The sequence below is a fragment of the Periplaneta americana genome, chromosome 14 (assembly GCF_040183065.1).
Source record: "Periplaneta americana isolate PAMFEO1 chromosome 14, P.americana_PAMFEO1_priV1, whole genome shotgun sequence".
Lineage (NCBI taxonomy): Eukaryota > Metazoa > Arthropoda > Insecta > Blattodea > Blattidae > Periplaneta > Periplaneta americana.
Window position 1 is genome coordinate 136,890,452 of NC_091130.1, and position 23,550 is coordinate 136,914,001.

Here is a 23,550-nt window from a genome sequence, read left to right on the forward strand (position 1 = left end):
TTGTTTTGAAGTTCGTGTCTCCCGCCTCACACACCAGTGCTGCGTGTTGTGGGATTTCAAATCAATAGGAATAGCATCGCTGTTACTGGTGTCTGTAAGCACTTACTCCGCCATCTAATAGCAAAACGAGGAAACTGTAATGTGATACAGTGGTGCTGCCACCGACGGCATGAAATGGAACTTCTATGGGAGGGAGGAAAACAAGTTCGATCCACGAGAGGTACACGCCTCTTCATCCGACAGATTTCAGGGCCAGCGAATTGATTAAAGACAATGAAAATATAACTCACGTGGCTTCATGTACCCCAGCTGACATGTTCCACGCCTCTTTCGCACTTACAATAATTATTGAACGTGGCTATCTGTTCGGGAATTTGTATATCCAAACAGGTACCACAATAACAGGCCTAAATTGTAGCAGACCTCAAAACAATTTTCGTTCTTAAATACTAGAGAGTTGCACAACAAGGCCTAGAACTGATTTATATTCGATCGGTGAGAGAACATCACTCAAGGTCAAGAACTTAAAGCGGTGACATTTGGCTTAACTATTGTTAAATTAACAGCCAGTTTATTTTTAACGTTTTGTTAATGCATTTTCCATTTCTTCAACATAATTTAGATTAAAACAACCAACACTTAACTATAACAGTCTTTAACATTATTTTAACCACTCAATAGCAGTTGGTAATGATTTTGCACATGTAAGGCAATTTTTTATTGGATGATATTATTGTTTAAATTCTGTATAGTAGAGTAAGTCATGAAACATGTATAAAGTCTTAACCTGGTACAGTAGGCCATGATCGATAAAGAAGAAGACAAATGAAAGTTGTAGGTTACTACTATTATTACAAAGTAAGGTTATAGTACTAATGCTAATATATAACTTCTCAAAGAAGCAATTTTATTTCTGCTGAAACCTTTTTGATATAATACTCACTGTGTATTTTCAAACACTGGCTACAGTTAGTTGAAAAGAGCCAGTATCCTAGAATTAAGAGTAAATGGCACATTTTGAATTGGAATAAGTGGTTTATTTCTGTTTGTAGCATATTCAAATATGGTTTAAATTTATTGTAAAATTTTGAGGCCTACTTGTTTTTAAAATCTGTAGTCACCAATTGAGTATCATGCATAGTATATAAATCATCATTCCTAGTTATCTTGACACGTTGAGATCCCACATTTTCTAAATACCCGTATTCAATATATAATACCTCAATATCAAAATAGCAACCGATATTTATTTATTTTATTTATATATTTAAGCCATCAGGCCTTCTCTTCTCCTCTACCAAGGAATTACAACTACAATATTAAGAACACAATTACAATTAATATTAAATTTACAAATACAATAAAAATCAAAGTACTAAAAGATTAACTGATTAATAATAGCTAGAGCGCTAGATATGATAATCAGTTCACTTTTTAAGATTATCTTCCAAAGTGTCTTTTAAATGTTATAATATGTAATTCACGAAACATTACTTAAAGAGAGACATAACATATTATTTTCGCAACTTCTGTTTGAACAGATGTGGTGTCACCTGCCATATTTAACTATCTGTCAAATGAATTAACTGCCTAAAATCCTACATTTTAAGTTAACGAACACTTAACAATCTGTTAAGCCAAACAACGTTGAAGACATGAAAAAACTATATTTAACAAACTGTTAAGGGTGCTATTCATAGACATTTCGCAGCACGCGCTACGAGCTTGCTAAACTAGCCCCGGCTATCCACTGGTTACTAGTACAGGATTAATATCATATCATATCGCTAACAATGGTTTATGAATACGAAAAACGCTGATCATCCACCGGAAGCCCGGGCTAAGAATGTCTGTGAATACGGCCCTAAGATTTTAACATTCGTTAAATGTCTAACAATACTTGGAGAAACCGGCCATTAATGTAATAAATTTGCCCGTCTGAATAAGTTCCATGTCTTGCGACAATAGTTCATAACTTGTTCACACAACAGCAACACTATTCGCCTCAATGTTCTACGAAAAAATTCTCTAATGTTCCTTCAAATCGAATGGCGAAAGTCGGAGTTAGAAAAGTGTCCAACACGCTTGGAGGTCACATAGATACTTCCTCTCAGCTCCAAATTCCCTTGTAAAACATGCGATCGCGTATCTTTTAATTATTGTATCTCCTCGCATTTCCTTTGTTTTCATTGCGTCATTTCACCCAATCCTCGTCGCTCCATTATCTAATTAGTAATTACGCATTTGATAGGCTGCATTTATTCTGTCTGTGGTAGTCTTTATTTAATACTTAAATCCGTCCTAATCTAGCTTAAAAATTACATACCAAGAATAAAGAAGTTTCAAGCAATCTAAGGGATTTTGTAAATCGTCTGTCACATTTTTAGTCTTAAGCCGATGAATTGAAACTCCGTTAGCCAGTTTCTCCAAGACATGTTTAATTTGGCTTAACGTTTTGTTAATGTATTCTTCATTTCTTCAACATCATTTTGTTCAAAACAATCAACACTTAACTACAAAAGTCGTTAACACTATTTTAACCATTCAATAACAGTTGGTAATGATTTTGCACATGTAAGGAAATCTTTTATTGGCTGATATTCTTTAAATTCTGTATTGTAAAGTAAGTCATGAAACATGTATAAAATCATAACCTGATACAGTAGGCCATGGTCGATAAAGAAGAAGACAAATGAAAGTTGTAGGTGACTACTATTGAATAATAATATTATTACAAAGTAAGAATAATAATAATAATAATAATAATAATAATAATAATAACAATAATAATAACAATGTTGTATTTTCGCTGGCAGAGTTAAGGCCATAAGGCCTTCTCTTTCACTCAACCAGCCTTAATCAATACAATACGTATTTAAATTACGAATATTTACACTACACTTAAAAGGTTCTCCAGCAATATTCTTCAGTTAAGTTAACGACTAGTAGACTACATATTTATTTAAATTTAGATAAATCTATAAGGTAAAGTAGTAACTTAATTTATGAGCTAATTTAATTCAATCAATTATAATTAATTTGAGGTTTGAGATAGCTAGTAAAATGATGGAAATTAATTTAATATAAGCTTACTAGAACTATGTTACAGGAAGAAAAAAAAATAAATCTAAAATATATTTCTATAATGAGAATATTAATGTAATTGCCATTAGAGGTTTTGTAAATATATTTAGAGAAATTAATGATAATAATAAGAATGGACAGATGTTAGTTTCATTATAATATGTAATAAATATTAATCAGCAATTAATTTGTTAAGTAAGAATTTATGTAATTTTGACCTAAATGAAGTTATTGTCCAACAACCCTTCACATCACTCGGTAGCGAGTTCCAATTTCTAGCAACTGAAACTGTATAAGATGAAGAATATAAAGATGTATTGTGGTAGGGTATAATGAGTAAATTGTTCTGATGAGATCTTGTACTCAGCTGATGATATGCCGATAAATTTTGAAAACGAGAAGCCAAATAGATTGGGGTAGCGGTGCGCAAAATTTGAAATAAGAGAGTAAAATAAGGATATATTACTAATGCTAACATATGACTTCTCAAAGAAACAATTTTTGCTGAAACCTTTTTAATATAATACTCACTGTGTATTTTGAAACACTATTGGAATTGGCTATAGTTAGTTGAAAAGAGCCAGTATCATAGAATCAAGAGTAAATAGTAGATGCTGAATTGGAGTAAGTCGTATATTTCTGCTTGTAGGATATTCAAGTCTGATTTAAATGTCTTGTAAACTTTTGAGGCCTATTTTTTTGGAAATCTATATTGTCGCAAATTGAATATCATGCATAGTATATAAATCATTATTCCTAGTTATCTTGCCACGTTGAGATCCCACATTTTATAATATTCAATATATAGTCTAATAGCTCAGTATCAAATTAAGCACCAGATATCACAATTAGTTAACTTTTGAAGATTATCTTCCCTATATTAGCTTTCCAAAATGTCTTTTAAATGTTATGTTATCAGTCATTAACGAAATATTCCTTAAAGAGAGACATAAAATATTATTTTCACAACTTCTGTTTTAACAGCTGTGGTGTCATCCGCCATATTTAACTATCTGTCAAATGAGCTAACTGCCTAAAATCTACATTTAAAGTGAACGAACACTTAACAATCTGTTAAGCCAAACTAGTGTTGAAGACATGAAAAAACTCTATTTAACAAACTGTTTAGACTTTAACATTCGTTAAATGTTCTAACAATACTTGGAGAAACCGATCACGTTTGTTTTATCTGTAATATGCAAAGAAAATGACTAACTTTCGTCTCGTGCTCGGGTACTGATTAATGTTTCATGATATTATTAACTATTCATAATCAGCAGCATGACGTAAATTGAACATTGGAATGAATTATTCCAAAATTGGAACCAGGAGACGTAATAAATATCATTATACTGAAACATTTATGTTTAATATTCGTGATACGATGAAGCTATAAAACGTATTATAAAATTATGGCTCGAAATGGTGTACCAACTAACAGAAAACGGATTAAAGCCGTATGTCTTTAAAACTGCTTCAGTGCCAACATAAAGTATATAAACTAGAAGACTGGGAAGACAAAAGAAACGCTGACAGGAACAAATTTTAACGTTTCAAGGGGGAACGGAATGTAGGGTCTAATCCACGATCTCCATGACGACGATGATTACGATGATGATAATGTTTTTATTGGTATATTTTACGACTCTTAACAACTTCGATGGTTATCTAGCGCCTAAATGAAAATAAAGTGATAATGGCAACAGTACATACTTATAAATTTGTTCAGTTTTAAATACAGTAAATTAAAAATAAATTCATTTGGTGGGATAATTAAAACGAATTTTAATGATTCGTTTTTGTAGTAAATTTAATGATTTTAACATTAATTTTTGCACTTCCACCCCAAACAATAATACTATATGGAATAATAAACTGAAAAAAAGGATAAATGAATTCAGGGTTGTGCCAAAACGTACCTAGCATTTTCTCTTAATTGGCTGAGGGGAAACCTCGGATAAAACCTCAAGCAGGTAATTTTTTCCAACCAGGATTTGAACCCGAACCCCCTCCTTCCACGGTGAGAGATGCCAACCGTTATTGTACAGCAGTGAAAATATTCATGTTATTAAATCTATTTTGCTTTAAAGATTAATTTATAAAAAGTGACGGGGAATTAATGAAATCCTTCGGGTTGCGTGAAACGTCATTATTCTTGGTGCGTAATAATTACGTTAAGTAAGGATGGATTTAAGAATTAAGTAAATACTGTCACAGGCAGGATGAGTACATCCTATCCGATAATTAAATGATGGAGCGATTACATAAATAATAATAATAATAATAATAATAATAATAATAATAATAATAATAATAATAATAATAATAATAATAATAATAATGGCTTTATGAAATAATACAACCTTGACAAACGATGGAATCAATATAATGCATTAACGAAATAACTCTATTATCTCTATATGAGAATGTTTCAGAAAATTAGAATTATTGAAAGTATCCTACGCTCTATCTTCTGTTAAAAATTAAATTTTTTTCCAAAGAGTGATTTTACACTTTCAGTTGCTTCTTAAAAGAAAGAGAAAAATTGTTGGCTTTGAAATATATGAATCAGTTTTAAATATGCGTGTTTACTTCTATGTTACAGATATTTTACACCATTCTATGAACTAAATGGAATTTTCTTAGAAACCTTCATAGTTTACCAACTATTTCTAAATTAAAATAGCCCTACAATAATGATTTGAAAATAAAAAACATAAGATTATGAAAATAAATCATACTTTTAAATAACTTTTTGAGTGAAAAATATCAGGAATTGGCAAAAAAAAAAAAAAATAATAACTTTAGCATTGAATTCAGAATGAAAGAATATGTTTATTATGTTATTGGATCAAAATCGGTTTTTGAGAAAAATTGCAGATTTTATTACGATTTTAAAAATTGTATATTTACGCTTTCAACAGGATTTATTGCCTCATAATAAGATGTCATCTACAATACATCACCGAACGCTTCTCTACGCACATAAGAATATGTTAAAATATTTACATACCACTATTGAGCATGTGTAAGAGATCCTGAAAGACTAGATAACTCTGTATCGAAAGAATGAAACGTACATATATATATTATATGTATCCATTTCCAAAATTGACAATTGAAAAGTTACTAGATTTTACTGGTGATATTTGGCTTATCGAAAACTCGTGGTATAAAGTAGAAGCAGGTCATAAAAACAAACGTTTTACCGATAATGGACGTATTTATTTTATGATTGTATTTTTTTTTATTTGCGCGGGTGCGGGCGTTTTAAATTATTTCAACGAACGTAGGCTACCGCAATGACCGGTTAATATAAAGTCTACTTCCTACATTGAAACTTGTACGATTGCGAATCTCTATTAAGAGCAATATGTAACTTACACAAAATTATAATTAAGTATTGATTTATAAAGTTCACATCTGTACTTATCCAAAAACTCAGCTATTGCTGTATGCTTGTCCACTTACCTGAAACAAAAGAAAATAGACATCAGTAACCAGAATAAAATGCAATATATACACAGTTGCTGGAAAGAAAGCTGCTGCCAAGGAGTCAAAAGGAAAATAGCAATGACAAAGGAAGCTTTTAATAGAAAAAGGAGCATCTTCTGTGGATCTCTGGAGAAAGAATTAAGGAAGAGACTAGTGAAGTGTTTTTGTGTGGAGTATGGCATTATATGGGGCAGAAACATTGACTGATAATTTCGTGCTTTTCTACAAACAGATTGCATCAATTTTTCGCAGATGAAACGATATTCGTTATGAGTGAGCAGATTCCTTGAAAGCTGTTTGATGCATTCTAAAAATAGCAATGTATTTCAGTTCCTAGAGGTACCTTGTCTTACAGCATTCTGGTGCTTTAAAAGACCAGAGTAATTAAAATGGTTGGGATCGTTACAAAAGACATTGAGATACTGAGATGGATCTAATATTGAGTCTCAAACAATATTGACTTTCTTTTTAGAATAAAGTATTTGGGCAGAATCATCTTGGATATGTAAGGGAATTGTCTTATTCACAATTCAGTTACAATTTAATTTTGAATTCAAGAAGAAGAAAAAGGATTGGATAAAGAAAGGAGGTTACATCGTACCGCAATACCATTGTAGGAATAAATTGTCAGTAAGAACTAAAAAAAAAAAACGTGAATTCAATACGATGACGTCAAATGGTGCAATCTGGAGTGGGGTTCGTGAATGTTACCATGTGTGAAATAAATTATACTCTTATTGAGTTAATACTGGAGTGTGTGTAATATATCGGGTGGTCCAAGAGCCCAAGTACAGTGCGCCAGGGAAGTTTCTCCGCACTGGAGAGCGGAGTGTATGCGCTAGCAACTGCAATTATGTTGATAGCATCAACCGGGCCGGGTCATTGCCACATCCTTGTGTGAGCGTTGCTTAGCTAACCAGGCGGGGTGTACTGCAATCTAATTGTGAATGAGTGTGGCTAAAGACTACTGGTGACAATGCTTTCTATTGAAGAAAGAGCGTTTTTGGTGGAATATGTTTCTCGCGAAGGTGATATTTAGTTAGTTACTTACTGGCTTTTAAGGAACCCGAAGGTTCATTGCCGCCCTCACATAAGCCCGCCATTGATCCCTATCCTGAGCAAGATTAATCCAGTCTCTACCATCATATCCCACCTCCCTCAAATCCATTTTAATATTATCTTCCCATCTACGTCTCGGCCTCCCTAAAGGTCTTTTTCCCGCCGGCCTCCCAACTAACACTCTATATGCATTTCTGGATTCGCCCATACGTGCTACATGCCCTGCCCATCTCAAACGTCTGGATTCAATGTTCCTAATTATGTCAGGTGAAGAATACAATGCTTGCAGCTCTGCGTTGTGTAACTTTCTCCATTCTCCTGTAACTTCATCCCTCTTAGCCCCAAATATTTTTCTAATAACCTTATGTTCAAACACCCTTAATCTCTGTTCCTCTCTCAAAGTGAGAATCCAAGTTTCACAACCATAAAGAACAACCGGTAATATAACTGTTTTATAAATGCTAACTTTCAGATTTTTTGATAGCAGACTAGGTGACAAAAGCTTCTCAACCGAATAATAACACGCATTTCCCATATTGAATTCTGCGTTTAATTTCCTCCCGAGTGTTATTTATATTTGTTACTGTTGCTCCAAGATATTTGAATTTTTCCACCTCTTCGAAGGATAAATCCGCAATTTTCCATTTCGTACAATATTCTGGTCACGAGACATAATCATATACTTAGTCTTTTCGGGATTTACTTCCAACCCTATCGCTTTACTTGCTTCAAGCAGAATTTCAGCGTTTCCATAATCGTTTGTGGATTTTCTGCTAACATATTCACGTCACCCGCATAGACAAGAAGCTGATGTAAACCGTTTAATTCCAAACCTTACCTGTTATCCTGGACTTTCCTAATGGCATATTCTAGAGCGAAGTTAAAAAGTAAAGGTGACAGTGCATCTCCCCGCTTTAGCCCGCAGTGAATTGGAAAAGCATCAGATAGAAACTGGCCTATACGGACTCTGCTGTAAGTTTCACTAAGACACATTTTAATTAATCGAACTATTTTCTTGGGAATACCAAATTCAATAAGAATATCATATAAAACTTCCCTCTTAACCGAGTCATACGCCTTTTTGAAATCTATGAATAACTGATGTAAGGTGATAAGTTTACGAAAAGAGGGAAACAGAAATTTCGTATGCGTTTTTCTAATTCCAGGTTTCCAAATCTCGATACTGTACGTGATTGAATCAATAAATTCTGTGGAACCGGCTGAGTTCTCGATGCACCATGAAGTGGCAGGCCTACACTTTTAACGACAGAAAACTTGATGAAATCTTGGATATAATGTTGCGGAGTCCTACAAAATCAACGCGCAAATTAGCACAAGAGGCCGGAATTTCTAAGTGGACAGCACATAAGGCTGTAAGAAGCGGACTTCAATTGTACTCCTATAAAATTACAATGGTTCATGAATTAAAAGAAAGTAGGGTCATTCCATACAATATTTTAAGAATACGCCGGAGATGTCATGAATTTTTTTGGGCTCTTAATACGAGTGTTATTATGAAAATAAATTAAACTGCCAACTATGATCGCCATATCATTAATACAGGGTGACCCAGTGGGATATGACGGTTTTTAGAACGCTGCCGTTTCTAGCGGTTTTGTGTGGAGGAAACACAATTGGTTGCTATGTAACCTTCATAACATGCATTTTTGATTTTCAGTGTACTTCACGACATTATGACGAACTTCTTCACAGTGACTGCATTTATACAGTCAAAATCCATCACGCACGCCCAAAGACGATTTCAACTTCATTTTAATGTCCTACGGCATGGAAGAGTACCTTCACGTAACACTATACTGAAGTGGATGCGTAAATTTAATGAGACCGGCAGTCTGCGTAATGAGTTCGTTGGTAGTGCAAGAAGAGTCCGTACGCCGGAAAAAATCGAGAGAGTACGGGAAGCAGTGATCAGAAGTCCACAAGGCGGCAGGCAGTTGCATTGAATTTATCGCGCACAAGCGTTTGCCGTATTCTGCACAAGGACCTAAAATTCCACCCGTCATGTTTCCTGGATGCATAATTTCAAGGTTTGGAGACGTAGCCTGGCCGCCGCGATCTCCTGATCTCACAGTACCCGATTATTTTCTATGGGTTTTTCTTAAAAAGTAAGGTGTACTGCAATAAGCCACGCACCACTATGCAGTTAAAAGAAAACATCCAAAATGAAATTAGAGCAATTGATGCTGGTTTATTGCAGCGAGTAATGATGTGCTTCCAGCACAGATTGCAAGAGTGTGTACAATGTCATGGAGGCTACTTAAAAAATGTAATATTTAAGAAATAATTACAGATTTGTGAATTGCAGTGTTGTAGAATTTTCCTGTATAAGCGTCATCTTTCAATTCCACTTAAATATCCCACAATAAGGCAATAAAAACCGTCATATCCCACGGGGTCACCCTGTATTTTAGTCATACTGATGACTGAAAAATGGGTGGCAGTTACATGTTATCCATCATTTAAAATCTTCTAGACATCCTATATGAAGTGTTATCGAAACTAAACAGACGCCATTGTAAACCTGAATAACCATATTTTAATACCTTAAAGACTAATCCGAATAATATTAAGGCATGCCCATAAAAATACCTCAATGAAAAAAATAAATAGTTTTATACTCGAATGCAACAAATTAAATTCATGCGAATTTCATTCGTATTAAAGAAAATCTTATTCTTATTCCATCTCTCAAGTTTTAGGACATAACCTCAAAAAACCTATGAATAATTAAATTAATAAAATATTTGTTCCGACAAGGAAGAATACAAGTGGAATGCAATAAAATAGTAATAAAAAAGAAGCAAAAAGACGAAATTTAAATAAAATCCACAATAAAAAGGGTATGATAATAAATTCATCTGGTGATCAAGAGAACAAAAAAAAGGGAAAGGAAGGAAAAGATATGTATGTATATATATATATATATATATATATACTTACTTACAAATGGCTTTTAAGGAACCCGAAGGTTCATTGTTGCCGCCCTCACATAAGCCCGCCATCGGTCCCTATCCTGTACAAGATTAATCCAGTCTCTATCATCATATCCCACCTCCCTCAAATCCATTTTAATATTATCCTCCCATCTACGTCTCGGCCTCCCCAAAGGTCTTTTTCCCTCCGGTCTCCCAACTAACACTCTATATGCATTTCTGGATTCGCCCATACGTGCTACATGCCCTGCCCATCTCAAACGTCTGGATTTAATGTTCCTAATTATGTCAGCTGAAGAATACAATGCGTGCAGTTCTGCGTTGTGTAACTTTCTCCATTCTCTTATAACTTCATCCTTCTTAGCCCCAAATATTTTCCTAAGCACCTTATTCTCAAACACCCTTAACCTATGTTCCTCTCTCAAAGTGAGAGTCCAAGTTTCACAACCATACAGAACAACCGGTAATATAACTGGTTTATAAATTCTAACTTTCAGATTTTTTGACAGCAGACTAGATGATAAAAGCTTCTCAACCGAATAATAACACACATTTCCCATATTTATTCTGCGTTTAATTTCCTCCCGACTGTCATTTATATTTGTGACTGTTGCTCCAAGATATTTGAATTTTTCCACCCCTTCGAAGGATAAATCTCCAATTTTTATATTTCCATTTCGTACAATATTCTGGTCACGAGACATAATCATATACTTTGTCTTTTTGGGATTTACTTCCAACCCGATCGCTTTACTTGCTTCCAGTAAAATTCCCGTGTTTTCCCTAATCGTTTGTGGATTTTCTCCTAACATATTCACGTCATCCGCATAGACAAGAAGCTGATGTAATCCGTTCAATTCCAAACCCTGCCTGTTATCCTGAATTTTCCTAATGGCATATTCTAAACTTATATATATATATATATATATATATATATATATTTACAAAATTATCTCAGAGAAAAGGGGTTATAATTGAAAGGAATCTGAATTGAAAAAAATGCAATTTTAGTTCATTTTTAAAACTAGATCATGTCCGACAGTCTCTGACATGTTGTGGTAGAGAGTTTCAGAGATGAGCTGCAGAGACGGTGAAACATGAAGAGTAGAAGAATGTTCTGTGTTTAGGATGGAGAGTGCGAATTACACTAACTGATAATGAAAACATAATATGATAACATCCAACAGTCAATTAATTATTTCAGTTCTTTTTTAACAGAATTGGACCGTGACTTTGGATCATTTTCTTTTACCTACGACTGTGGAAGTGATAAAAGTGGCAAACCCAATTTCCTTTCGTCATAAACATTGCACTGGAAAAGGCATGACTTAGCACGAAGTTTGAAACAAACGATCACCACGCAACTCGATATAACATTTTAATCACACAGCTGAGCTAACAGCACAGTGTATGCGTTCTGTAACGGAAATCGTTGGATAAGACTGGAAAAAAAATTATGTAACATCAAAACGTTTGAAGGATCTGCATAAAAGTTTCATCGTTACGGCCGTTCCTTGCGAATCGTTACAATAGTGACGCACCCTCATTTGTCACGAATATGAGCTCAGAGAGGTCTTACGGCTCTGTGAAGGCGAGTGGTTAACGAGAAAAATGAACTACGTTTGGATCTCAGCGAGAGAAATGTGGATTCTTTTTTTAAAGAGAGTTTTTATGTGTGACATTTGTTTTGTATTTGCCCAATGTTTTCTCAATACTGTTACATAAAATTATTGTTACGTGGTCCCAATACCTTTGATCATGTACAGTAAAATGTCACCTGGTTACAGTGGCGGCTCGTGATAAAATATTATGTGTGTTCACAATTTTGTGGTTCCAAAATCGAAGAGAATTTGAAATCGTACGTTTAGTCTAATATGAAATGTCGTGATTCCAATGTTTCACTATCGAAAAACAAACCGTATATAAATTCAAAACAACATATAATAATAATAATAATAATAATAATAATAATAATAATAATAATAATAATAATAATAATAATAATAATAAAAATAATAATAATAATAATAATAATAATAAAACTCAGTCTTTTTATTTCCAATTTTTCTTGGTAAGCCAGTTTACCCAGTTCTTTACTGTTCAAAATTACTTGAACAGAGTTCATTGTTTACGTTTGTTAAAAATGAATACATACCAACATCTCGTTATTTACAAACGCGTGTGTTCAGTAATATATTTTGATTCACAACACACTGATACACTATAGCCTATACCAGTACTGTAATCCCACTCGCATAGATTACTATAAATACATGCCAGTAAATATTATTCTTAAATATTATACACTGCCATACAGATACATAAATTCATACCACCATCACAGTCAGCCAGCACGTGTTTGAAAGCCAAACTATGCTATTATGCCGACACTGAAGTATAGTAATTCACAAACTACACTCTCGTAGCAGCACTGTACACGTAAGTAAACGTTCCTACAGTCAGATGCTGACATCTACAGGCTATTAAATTTCCTCCTCGAGATATAGCACGTGAACGATAGGCACCGATGCACCTGACATCTGTAGGATAGATACTCATCATGTTCACTTAACGCTTTGTGCTCTTGACGAGTCATAAGCGGCCAGCTAAAGACAATTTTCTCCCGCGCATGCGTGAAATTCCTGTAACCAACTCGAAAAGAGCACGGCTTGTACGTGAACGGATGTTGCCAAGTTTACATAAGAAGTTTATGCAAGATGCGGGAAGTTTAAAATACTCGATTCTGATATTATACATCCCCACTACGTCAATACGGTATTAACTAATACAACTAGTCGTGTATTAATGGAAACAAGGTGTTCACGTGCTCTTGTGCTCTTATTGACGCACCGCCACTGCCTGGTTAGTAACGAAATGGACTAAATAGTAAAATTCTTAGATGAAGAAGGAAAGAGAAGGGGAACAAAAAAGAAATCGGAGAAGCAGAATGGTGAGAAAATAGACGATAAGAAAAAGAATATACGTGAGAAAAGAGACGAAAAGAAGAAATGTATGAGGAGAAAGGTGAAAAAGAGGAGAACTAGGACGAAAAGAAGAGAGGAGAAGGAGGGAAAAAGGAAGAGGAGGGAGAAGATGAGTGATGATTAGGTGAACTGAGGAGAATGAAGAGAAACTGAAAAAGGGGAAAGAAGGGAAAAGAAGGAGATCAGCTGACAGAGGAGAAGAAGAAAGCAGGGGAAAGAGGGCAAGTATTAAGAAAAAGAAGATGAAGAGAAAGAGGAGAACAGAAGGCTAGGGAAAGAGAAGCAGAAAGAGCGGACGGAGAAAGGCTAGGAAAAAGAGGAGAAGGGAAGAGAGGAGTAAGGGAAAGGCTAGTGGAAAGAGAACAAGGGGAAAGAAGAGAAGAAGAAAGGCTAGGGGAAAGAGGAGAAGGGAAAAGGCTAGGGGAAAGAGAAGAAGGGGAAAGAAGAGAAGAAGAAAGGCTAGGGGAAAGAGGAGAAGGTAAAAGGCTAGGAGAAAAAGGATAAAGGAAAAGGCTAGGGGAAAGAGAAGAAGGGGAAAGAAGAGAAGAAGAAAGGCTAGAGGAAAGAGGAGAAGGTAAAAGGCTAGGAGAAAAAGGATAAAGGAAAAGGCTAGGGGAAAGAGAAGAAGGGGAAAGAAGAGAAGAAGAAAGGCTAGAGGAAAGAGGAGAAGATAAAAGGCTAGGAGAAAGAGGATAAGGGAAAAGGCTAGGAGAAAGAGAAGAAGGGGAAAGAAGAGAAGAAGAAAGGCTAGAGGGAAGAGGAGAAGGTAAAGGCTAGGAGAAAGAGGATAAGGGAAAAGGCTATGGAAAAGAGAAGAAGGGGAAAGGCTAGGGAAAGAGGAAGAGAAAGAGAAGGGGAAAGGCAAACAAAGAGGAGAAGGGGAAATGCAAAGGGAAAAGGCGAAGACGAAAGACTAGGGAAAATGGAGAAAGAGAAGGTAAAAGGCTAGCAGAAAGAGGAGAAAAAGAAAGACTAGAGGAAAGTGGAGAAAGAGAAGGTAAAAGGCTAGCAGAAAGAGGAGAAAGGGAAAGACTAGAGGAAAGAGGAGAAGAGAATAGGCTTGGGGAAAAAGGGAAAGGGGAAAGGCTAAGGGAAAGTTAAAAAACAGGAGAAAGAAAAAGGTCAGGGGAAAGAGGAAAGATTAGGGAAAGAGAAGGAAAAAGGCAAGGGGAAAGAGAAGGAGAAAGAGGAGACGGGGAAGGAGGAACAAGAAAAGAGTTAAAAAAGAGAAGCGGAGGAGAAAGCGGAAGATAAAGAAAAAGAAAAGAGGAAGGAAGGAGAAAAAGAAAGTTGAGGAGAAAGATAAAGGAGGGGAAGTGAGTGAAAAGAGAAAGACGATAGTGTCCACACCTGTAGAGTAACGGTTAGTGCGTTTAGCAGCGAAACCAGGTGTCCCGGGTTCGATTCCCGGTCGGGGCAAGTTACCTGGTTGAGGTTTTTTCAGGGGTTTTCCCTCAACCCAATATGAGTAAATGCTGGGTAACTTCCGGTGTTGAACCCCGGACTCATTTCACCGGCATTATCACCTTCATCTCATTCAGACGCTAAATAACCTAAGCTGTTTATAAAGCGTCGTAAAATAAGCTACTAAAATAAAAAATAAAAATAAAAAGACGATCGTAATTAGTGTGACAAAATGGAGAGAAAGGTGAGGAGGAAATGAGAAGCGAATAAGAAGAAACCGGTAGAGGGGAATTGGAAAAACATAAAAACTCCCTGTATGCATTTCACGATACTAAAATTATTATGAAAAGAAAGAATTATTGGAATGAAACAAGAGTACCGGAAAAACCTACAAAAACTGATTATTTGTTTGCCAAATAAATTCATCTTGTTTGAAGATATACAGTAGGTACCCGACGTAGAAATTAACCCTAGAACTTCATGTACAGTACGAACAGTAATCGTCGAAATATAATTTATTACTGAAGGATTTAGTCTTTACTATTTATTCCTAAATTGAAATAATAAATTATTCACAAAACAAGTGCTTGAACTGTGTTTAAAATCATAATTAAATATTATATTGTGTTATTATTATTTTTTTTTTTCATTTTAAAAATGCCATATTCTTAACTTAGCATGTTCATATTTCTAAAATATGTAACACTGTACATTTTTAAGTTTATATGTAATTATAGTTAAGAATTCAATGACAGATATTTGTGATTAATTTTTCTATATAAATAGACTTACTTTATTTGACACAAGAAACTTGTTTTTCCTGATCTAACGCAGTTGTCAATTATTAATTTGTAATATGTGTATCCTATTATAGTCCCAATAAACAGAACGTTCGCTTACATAATGTATGTACGAGCAAACCGGGAGCGCGCGACCGGAAAGGCGATGCAACACGCGACAAACCGTCTCGCGCCTGCTTGGCAGTCCAGTTTGTTCTCTCTGTAGGAGTGGTTGTGTTTATGTCAGATTGCGTGTTATTCTTCTGATTGTGTTAGTGAAATGTTTAGATTTAGGAGCGACTGTATTGCGTGTTATTCTTCTGATTGTGTTAGTGAAGTGTTTAGATTTAGGAGCGACTGTATTGCGTGTTATTCTTCTGATTGTGTTAGTGAAGTGTTTAGATTTAGGAGCGACTGTATTGCGTGTTATTCTTCTGATTGTGTTAGTGAAGTGTTTAGATTTAGGAGTGGCTGTATTGCGTGTTATTCTTCTGATTGTGTTAGTGAAGTGTTTAGATTTAGAAGCGATTGTATTGCGTGTTGTTCTTCTGATTGTGTTAGTGAAGTGTTTAGATTTTGTAGTGCCTGTATTGAGTGTTATTCTTCTGATTGTGTTAGTGAAGTGTTTAGATTTAGGAGCGACTGTATTGAGTGTTATTCTTCTGATTGTGTTAGTGAAGTGTTTAGATTTTGTAGTGGCTGTATTGAGTGTTATTCTTCTGATTGTGTTAGTGAAGTGTTTAGATTTTGTAGTGGCTGTATTGCGTGTTATTCTTCTGATTGTGTTAGTGAAGTGTTTAGATTTTGTAGTGGCTGTATTGCGTGTTATTCTTCTGATTGTGTTAGTGAATTGTTTAGATTTTGTATTGGCTGTATTGAGTGTTATTCTTCTGATTGTGTTAGTGAAGTGTTTAGATTTAGGAGCGACTGTATTGCGTGTTATTCTTGTGATTGTGTTAGTGAAGTGTTTAGATTTAGGAGTGGCTGTATTGCGTGTTATTCTTCTGATTGTGTTAGTGAAGTGTTTAGATTTAGGAGCGACTGTATTGCGTGTTATTCTTCTGATTGTGTTAGTGAAGTGTTTAGATTTAGGAGTGGCTGTATTGAGTGTTGTTCTTCTGATTGTGTTAGTGAAGTGTTTAGATTTTAGAGTGTCTGTATTGCGTGTTATTCTTATGATTGTGTTAGTGAAGTGTTTAGATTTAAGAGTGGCTGTATTGCGTGTTATTCTTATGATTGTGTTAGTGAAGTGTTTAGATTTAAGAGTGGCTGTATTGAGTGTTGTTCTTCTGATTGTGTTAGTGAAGTGTTTAGATTTTAGAGTGTCTGTATTGCGTGTTATTCTTATGATTGTGTTAGTGAAGTGTTTAGATTTAAGAGTGGCTGTATTGCGTATTATTCTTCTGATTGTGTTAGTGAAGTGTTTAGATTTAAGAGTGGCTGTATTGCGTGTTATTCTTCTGATTGTGTTAGTGAAGTGTTTAGATTTAGGAGCGACTGTATTGCGTGTTATTCTTCTGATTGTGTTAGTGAAGTGTTTAGACTTAGGAGTGGCTGTATTGAGTGTTGTTCTTCTGATTGTGTTAGTGAAGTGTTTAGATTTTAGAGTGTCTGTATTGCGTGTTATTCTTATGATTGTGTTAGTGAAGTGTTTAGATTTAAGAGTGGCTGTATTGCCTGTTATTCTTATGATTGTGTTAGTGAAGTGTTTAGATTTAAGAGTGGCTGTATTGCGTGTTGTTCTTCTGATTGTGTTAGTGAAGTGTTTAGATTTAGGAGTGGCTGTATTGAGTGTTGTTCTTCTGATTGTGTTAGTGAAGTGTTTAGATTTTAGAGTGTCTGTATTGCGTGTTATTCTTATGATTGTGTTAGTGAAGTGTTTAGATTTAAGAGTGGCTGTATTGCGTGTTATTCTTATGATTGTGTTAGTGAAGTGTTTAGATTTAAGAGTGGCTGTATTGCGTGTTATTCTTATGATTGTGTTAGTGAAGTGTTTAGATTTAAGAGTGGCTGTATTGAGTGTTGTTCTTCTGATTGTGTTAGTGAAGTGTTTAGATTTTAGAGTGTCTGTATTGCGTGTTATTCTTATGATTGTGTTAGTGAAGTGTTTAGATTTAAGAGTGGCTGTATTGCTTGTTATTCTTATGATTGTGTTAGTGAAGTGTTTAGATTTAGAGTTAGGAGTGGTCTTTTGCTGCTTTTGCTATGTGGAATAGTAACATTAGGTAATTTTCTTGAAAATCATCTTTTTACCTCTCCCTCCAGATAAGTCTCTATCTTGGAAATCCTTTGCTCTAATGTAAATTTCTGTCTAAAGACCTCACTCAAAGTCGGAATTTTCCCGAAAGTGAAATTCTGTGTTAAATTTGAATGGAGCCACGCCGTGTTAACGACAAAACCAAATTACTAAAGTTTTACTGTATACAATAATCGATAAAGTGATTTACATGTTTGAATTCAAATTTTTTTGCTCCTCGATTTAAATTTTTAAATAGGCTACCAACTTCTTTTACGATTGACATATTTAATACTGACTTTTTTTTTCCAAGAATAACGGTAGTTTTATTCATCGACTTTGATATATTTTATTCATCGTTTTACGGTCTCTCTATTCATACATACATAATATTTAATGAAATACAATAAGATATTTTAATTTCTATAAGGTTAAGAGAATGTATTCATCCATCCACATGATAAACTAGAACATTCCAAAAGTAATAGCAACATTGCTGTAAATCAGTGCTCCTAGCGGTGACCATTGAAATCTTGTACTACGTAACAGAACACCGATTGTTCCCTAAATTTGCAATGTTGAAAGTCTCGAAGTAGTCATATTTTTTTAAATACAGTGGCCTGTTTCTGATTTGTAGTAAACAATACAGCCATAAAGGTAGAACAAAGGTGCTTCATAAAAATCCAAGTTACAAGAGAAAAAAAAAAAACGTGCAACTCAGTGCTTTAGGACGGCGTTTCTCGAACTATGGTCCGCGGACCACCTGTGGTCCTCGACGTCTGCCCTTGTGGTCCTACAAAAAAGTCAGAAGAAAAAATAAAATTCAATCGAATTGCGTATCACACTATAGCTGAAAATCTCAGAGTTTGGAAATAACACCTGGCAGTTGCCTTTCACTTTTTCTCCCCAATACTGGAATTTAATGAAATTTATTACCCTATCCGTCTACCGACTTCCCACTCTACTCTCAACAACGAAAGAGGGATTTGAAGCACTATGAACGTGGTGTTTCTCGCCATCTTTTCCCTGTACGTCTGGCGCAGCGCCTGTAACCCACCCAGGAACCACCCGAATTCATAACAGAGGACCAAAGTACCGAACCTTTTCATGTATTTATGACTTTCTTAATAGTTTTGCCGACATCCAGTCTACACATTGAAATGGTCACGTACTGTAAGTCATACACCAATAATACAACTCTGAGGTCACAATTTTAAACATATTTTCAAAATAAATGTGACGAATTTTCATGGGTTCGTGGTCACTTTCATTGCGATATTGAAAATAAACTTTCAAAGAGTGAAAGAGAACAGTTAATTGAACTCTCGAATGACTCCAGACTTAAAATGAAATTCAAAGCGGAAGATGTGCTTAATTTCTGGACCTCATCACAAGTGAAAAGAGAATATTATGAACTGTACAATGGTGCTTCAGAGATTATAAATCAGTTTGCTTCTACGCATCTGTGTGAGAAAAGGTTTTCATCACTAACTCTAATAAAAACAAAGTACCGAAATCAACTTGATGTATGTGACGATCTCCGAATTAAGCTTGCCAACATACATCCAAGTATAGAACAACTGTGCAAGAATGTCATTAATGTGAGTACCAACATTTATTTATTTTATTTTAGTTAATTAGTTAAACATTCTCTAAACTCTAATACCTTTAATTATTAAAAAAAACGAAAATGTTTTTTTTTTATTAATTTTAACTCAATTAGTTAATATTAATATACTAGCCGTACCCGTGCGCTCCGTTGCACCTGTTAGAAATAAATATAAAGTAATTACATAATTAAAATAGGGTGTTTGATCCAGGGAACATTCGTGTTTGATAGAAGGATAAATCGTTTAATATGTTACTTAATTTAAATTGTATTTAAATAATTAAAATGCGGTCATTTTGGTTCAGAGAGCTCTCAGAAGTTACTGTAATAACATTATAGCATTATGTCCATCTAGAGAAACTACACTTTCCAATGGTGAAATAATAATTAATTATACAAATCCGTTAAGTTGTTTCGATATTACTTCATACAAACACAGAAACATTCTCTGTAGGCTATGTTTCATAGCTTTCGATTGTTGTTGTCCAAGGCCCCTTATAGACGTTTTCATTTGTTTTAATTTCATTAATAATAAGCGAGATATTTCGATTTATTTAATTCAGGCCCCCTTATAACCCCCCTTTTAAATAATGTATTTTGAATGTCATATAGCCTAAAATCTAAGTTACAGCGAACTTAATGTATATTCCAATTTTCATATAAATCGGTTCAGCCATTATCGCGTGAAAAGGTAACAAACATCCAGACAGACAAACATACAAACAAAAATTTCAAAAAAGCGATTTTCGGTTTCAGGGTGGTTAATTATATATGTTAGGACCAATTATTTTTGGAAAATCGAAAATTATCAGAAAAATTTCGGCTACAGACTTATTATTAGTATAGATAATTAATTGAATTAAATTAATTTTAATTAATTCATTCTATTTTAAAATAAAGGTATACTGATATTAAAATATGCCACAAAAATGATAAATTTGCTTTCGAAGGGAACAAGAGTAAGGTGGTCCGCAGAACTGTTCTGACTTAAAAAAGTGGTCCCCACTTCAACAAAGTTTGAGAAACACTGCTTTAAGGCATTACAAGAAGCCTATTGGGGACAAGTTCTACCATACTGAACTATTGCAAGTTGGGTAGAAGCGAGGCATTTGCTTTCAATCAAGAGTTGACATCCGAAGAGCTTCAAATTGAGCAGTGAGAGAGATATCCAGAAATACTGCTGTAGATGGAGTCCGCTGTCTTCCAAGAATTTGGCAACGTACTGTTGAAATGGCAAGAGACTATATTTGAAGCATGTTAAAAGGAACCTAAATAAATTCAGTGTGAAACAGTAATTATATTGCCCGGTATTTGTTCAGTTTTATAGACTGCTATACACGTTTCGTTTGATTATTATTATGCATGTTTTTATTACAAAGCAGTGCGTTTATTTTCTCTAGTAGTGTAAATAATTGTTATCCAGTTGAAAACTTACGTCTTCCTCATCGGATATTTCGCTCATGTTTTGTGTGTAAACCTCAGCACATGTTCCAACTCTTGGAGTTCACACCAGAGTACACAAGCAATTCAACAACGATTACCACTATCACAACACACGGTCGCACATCGCCCTCGGCAGCACCACCGACCACAACTAACTCTTATGAACTCGTACAACTTATAAACCTCATTTCCCTTTCCTGAAACCAATAAATGCCAATAAAAAGCTACGTGGTATAGGTCTGCTATAGTATAAGTCGGTTACTGCGCAAACTCATTCATGGCTAGTATTATTCCTATCAGCATGGCCGTTGTACACGCAACCTGATTAATATATAGTGCTAGTCGCTGCAAGACGCTCACGAGAACACGTGAGCTATAGGAAGGATACGTGCATCAAGGGAAATAGCCATATAAATTATTCATCCAAAACAAACTTACACAATACCACGAGGACACAATGTCAGTTTCTTGCTTTGTTACACCTCTTCTACCGTGTGGTATTGAAGCTCGGGTATTATTACTGATGAGTAAGGATCGTAAGTTAAGGAGAGAGGATGGTATTTTTTAAAACATTTTTCCTACTTGGTGTAAAATATTATTTTTTTTTTGTATGTAGAGAGCTCATAGCTGTGGCAACTCAAACAAATAAAAATATTTCGAAAAAAAAATTATTTGGGGGCCCAAATTTGAAAAAAATATACCCAATGCAGGATTGTACTAAAACCGATATATCTAAACCGTTTTTAAAGATAGATTCAGACAGTTTTTTGCATTGTATTTGGAAAAGTATGTTCTAAAAACTGTCTGTAACAGAATTCTGATATTAGCCATCCATTCATAATTATTCTACCCGTTCCAGACTTGACATATATTCTACCAAGTACAAATATAGTACTACAAGCAATAGTTTTATTTCCATATCTTATAAACATTATAATTCTTCACCATTGCATATAAGAAACACGTCATATTTTACTTTCAGAAGGATGGTGAGAAGGACACTGATGGCAAATCCAATCTACAGCGTCAATGATTTTAGCAATATTACGTTTTAGATACTCTTTGTTTTAACCTCATGTAAGTGACAAATCTGTACATTTTAACCTCATTTTATACTATTTCTTTTAAAACTTTTAACCTGTTTTTGTGATTATCTGGTGATTGTGTATTTATTTTTTTAGTTTTACAATTATTAACACTGTAGTAGCCATGTATTTTATATATATATATATATATATATATATATATATATATATATATATATACTCTGACGTTGTCTATAGCTGTAAATCGCTAGATGACATAAAATTCGCCTCCCTGCCTGCCTGCCTGCCTGCCTGCCTGCCTACGTTTGTAAAATAAACAATTAAAATTTAATAATAATTTTCTAATTTCCTTTCTTGCAAGCAAACGGACGTATTTTTAAAATGAACTCAATTAACAAAATTCTTTTACAAAGAATGGTTTCCTAATAGTCTAAAGTGTTATAAATTTCATGCATGTAGCTTTAATAGTTCAGAAATTATATCCTTTTTTGTCTGGCAATGTAGCAGAAAAAATGAAGTTACTGGAAACCGACAAAAGCGGGCGTGTGATTTAAAAATTCATAGTGCAGGAAGTTTAAAAATGAAGTCTCAACATCAGATAAGGGCACAAATATCCACAAAATGTGATGCAATGCATTCCACAAATATAAAAGGGTATTTTAAAGAAAAAAAATTTGAAAATTTAATTTACCGGAAACAACAATAAAAGTGGGCGAGTGATTTAAAAATCCATAACGCAGGAAGTTTAAAAATGGGGACTCAACTTCCGATAAGGGCACAAATACCCACAAAATGTTATGCTATGTATTCCCCACATATCACAGAGTATTTTAAAGAATTTTTTTTTTCGAAAATCTACTCATTTTTCACCAAAAAATACCATCCTCTCCCCTTAATAACCTAAAAATCACAGAAAAATGACCTATAAATTGACTTTAAATTTCTGGAAAATATGACATTAAAACTTAAAAAATTTATGACCGTGATTTTAATAGTAAAGTACAGGATCTGGCAATTAACGTTTTCCATTTTAAGTTGGTAATTGACATCCTAAGACAACAAGGATTAGAAGTCCACGAAGAAGTGCATTGTATCTCGGAAGATGATTCAACAAGACGAGAAGATATTGTTGTCATTGATAGAAAAAAGAACACAGGAGCAATATTACATTTTAGATAAACATTATAATTCTTTACCATTGCAAAACTTACTGATGATGAAAAGACAATCACCTATGAACCTTCCATTCCTTATTTTAGCAAGCAGTGTAACATCATGTCTAGTTGGTCAGTACACGGACTTCTTTTTGGAGTTTATCGTACCATCTCCAAATACACCTATAACCTTTAAAATCAAAGGAATTCACATTTTACTACGTTGAGAAAATCTTGCAATTTCATCTCTATTTCAAGTACTATGATACACTTTAATTTTCTTTTGAAATTTATTGTATGTAT

At 34.4% G+C, this 23,550-nt stretch overlaps 1 protein-coding gene across 6 annotated transcripts in view; it reads right to left on the minus strand.

The window, feature by feature from the left end:
• Window positions 1-23,550, minus strand: part of LOC138713755 (inactive dipeptidyl peptidase 10-like) — an 883,892-nt gene that overhangs the window by 699,334 nt on the left and 161,008 nt on the right. Inside the window, exon 1 of one of the 6 annotated variants that reach the window (XM_069846146.1) lies at window positions 21,040-21,198. The exons of the other annotated variants lie outside the window; for them this stretch is intronic. Coding sequence (XP_069702247.1) covers window positions 21,040-21,066 — 27 coding nt within the window. The 5' untranslated portion in view covers window positions 21,067-21,198. Of the gene's footprint in view, window positions 1-21,039; window positions 21,199-23,550 lie in introns of those variants that run through there. 6 annotated transcript variants of the gene reach the window in all.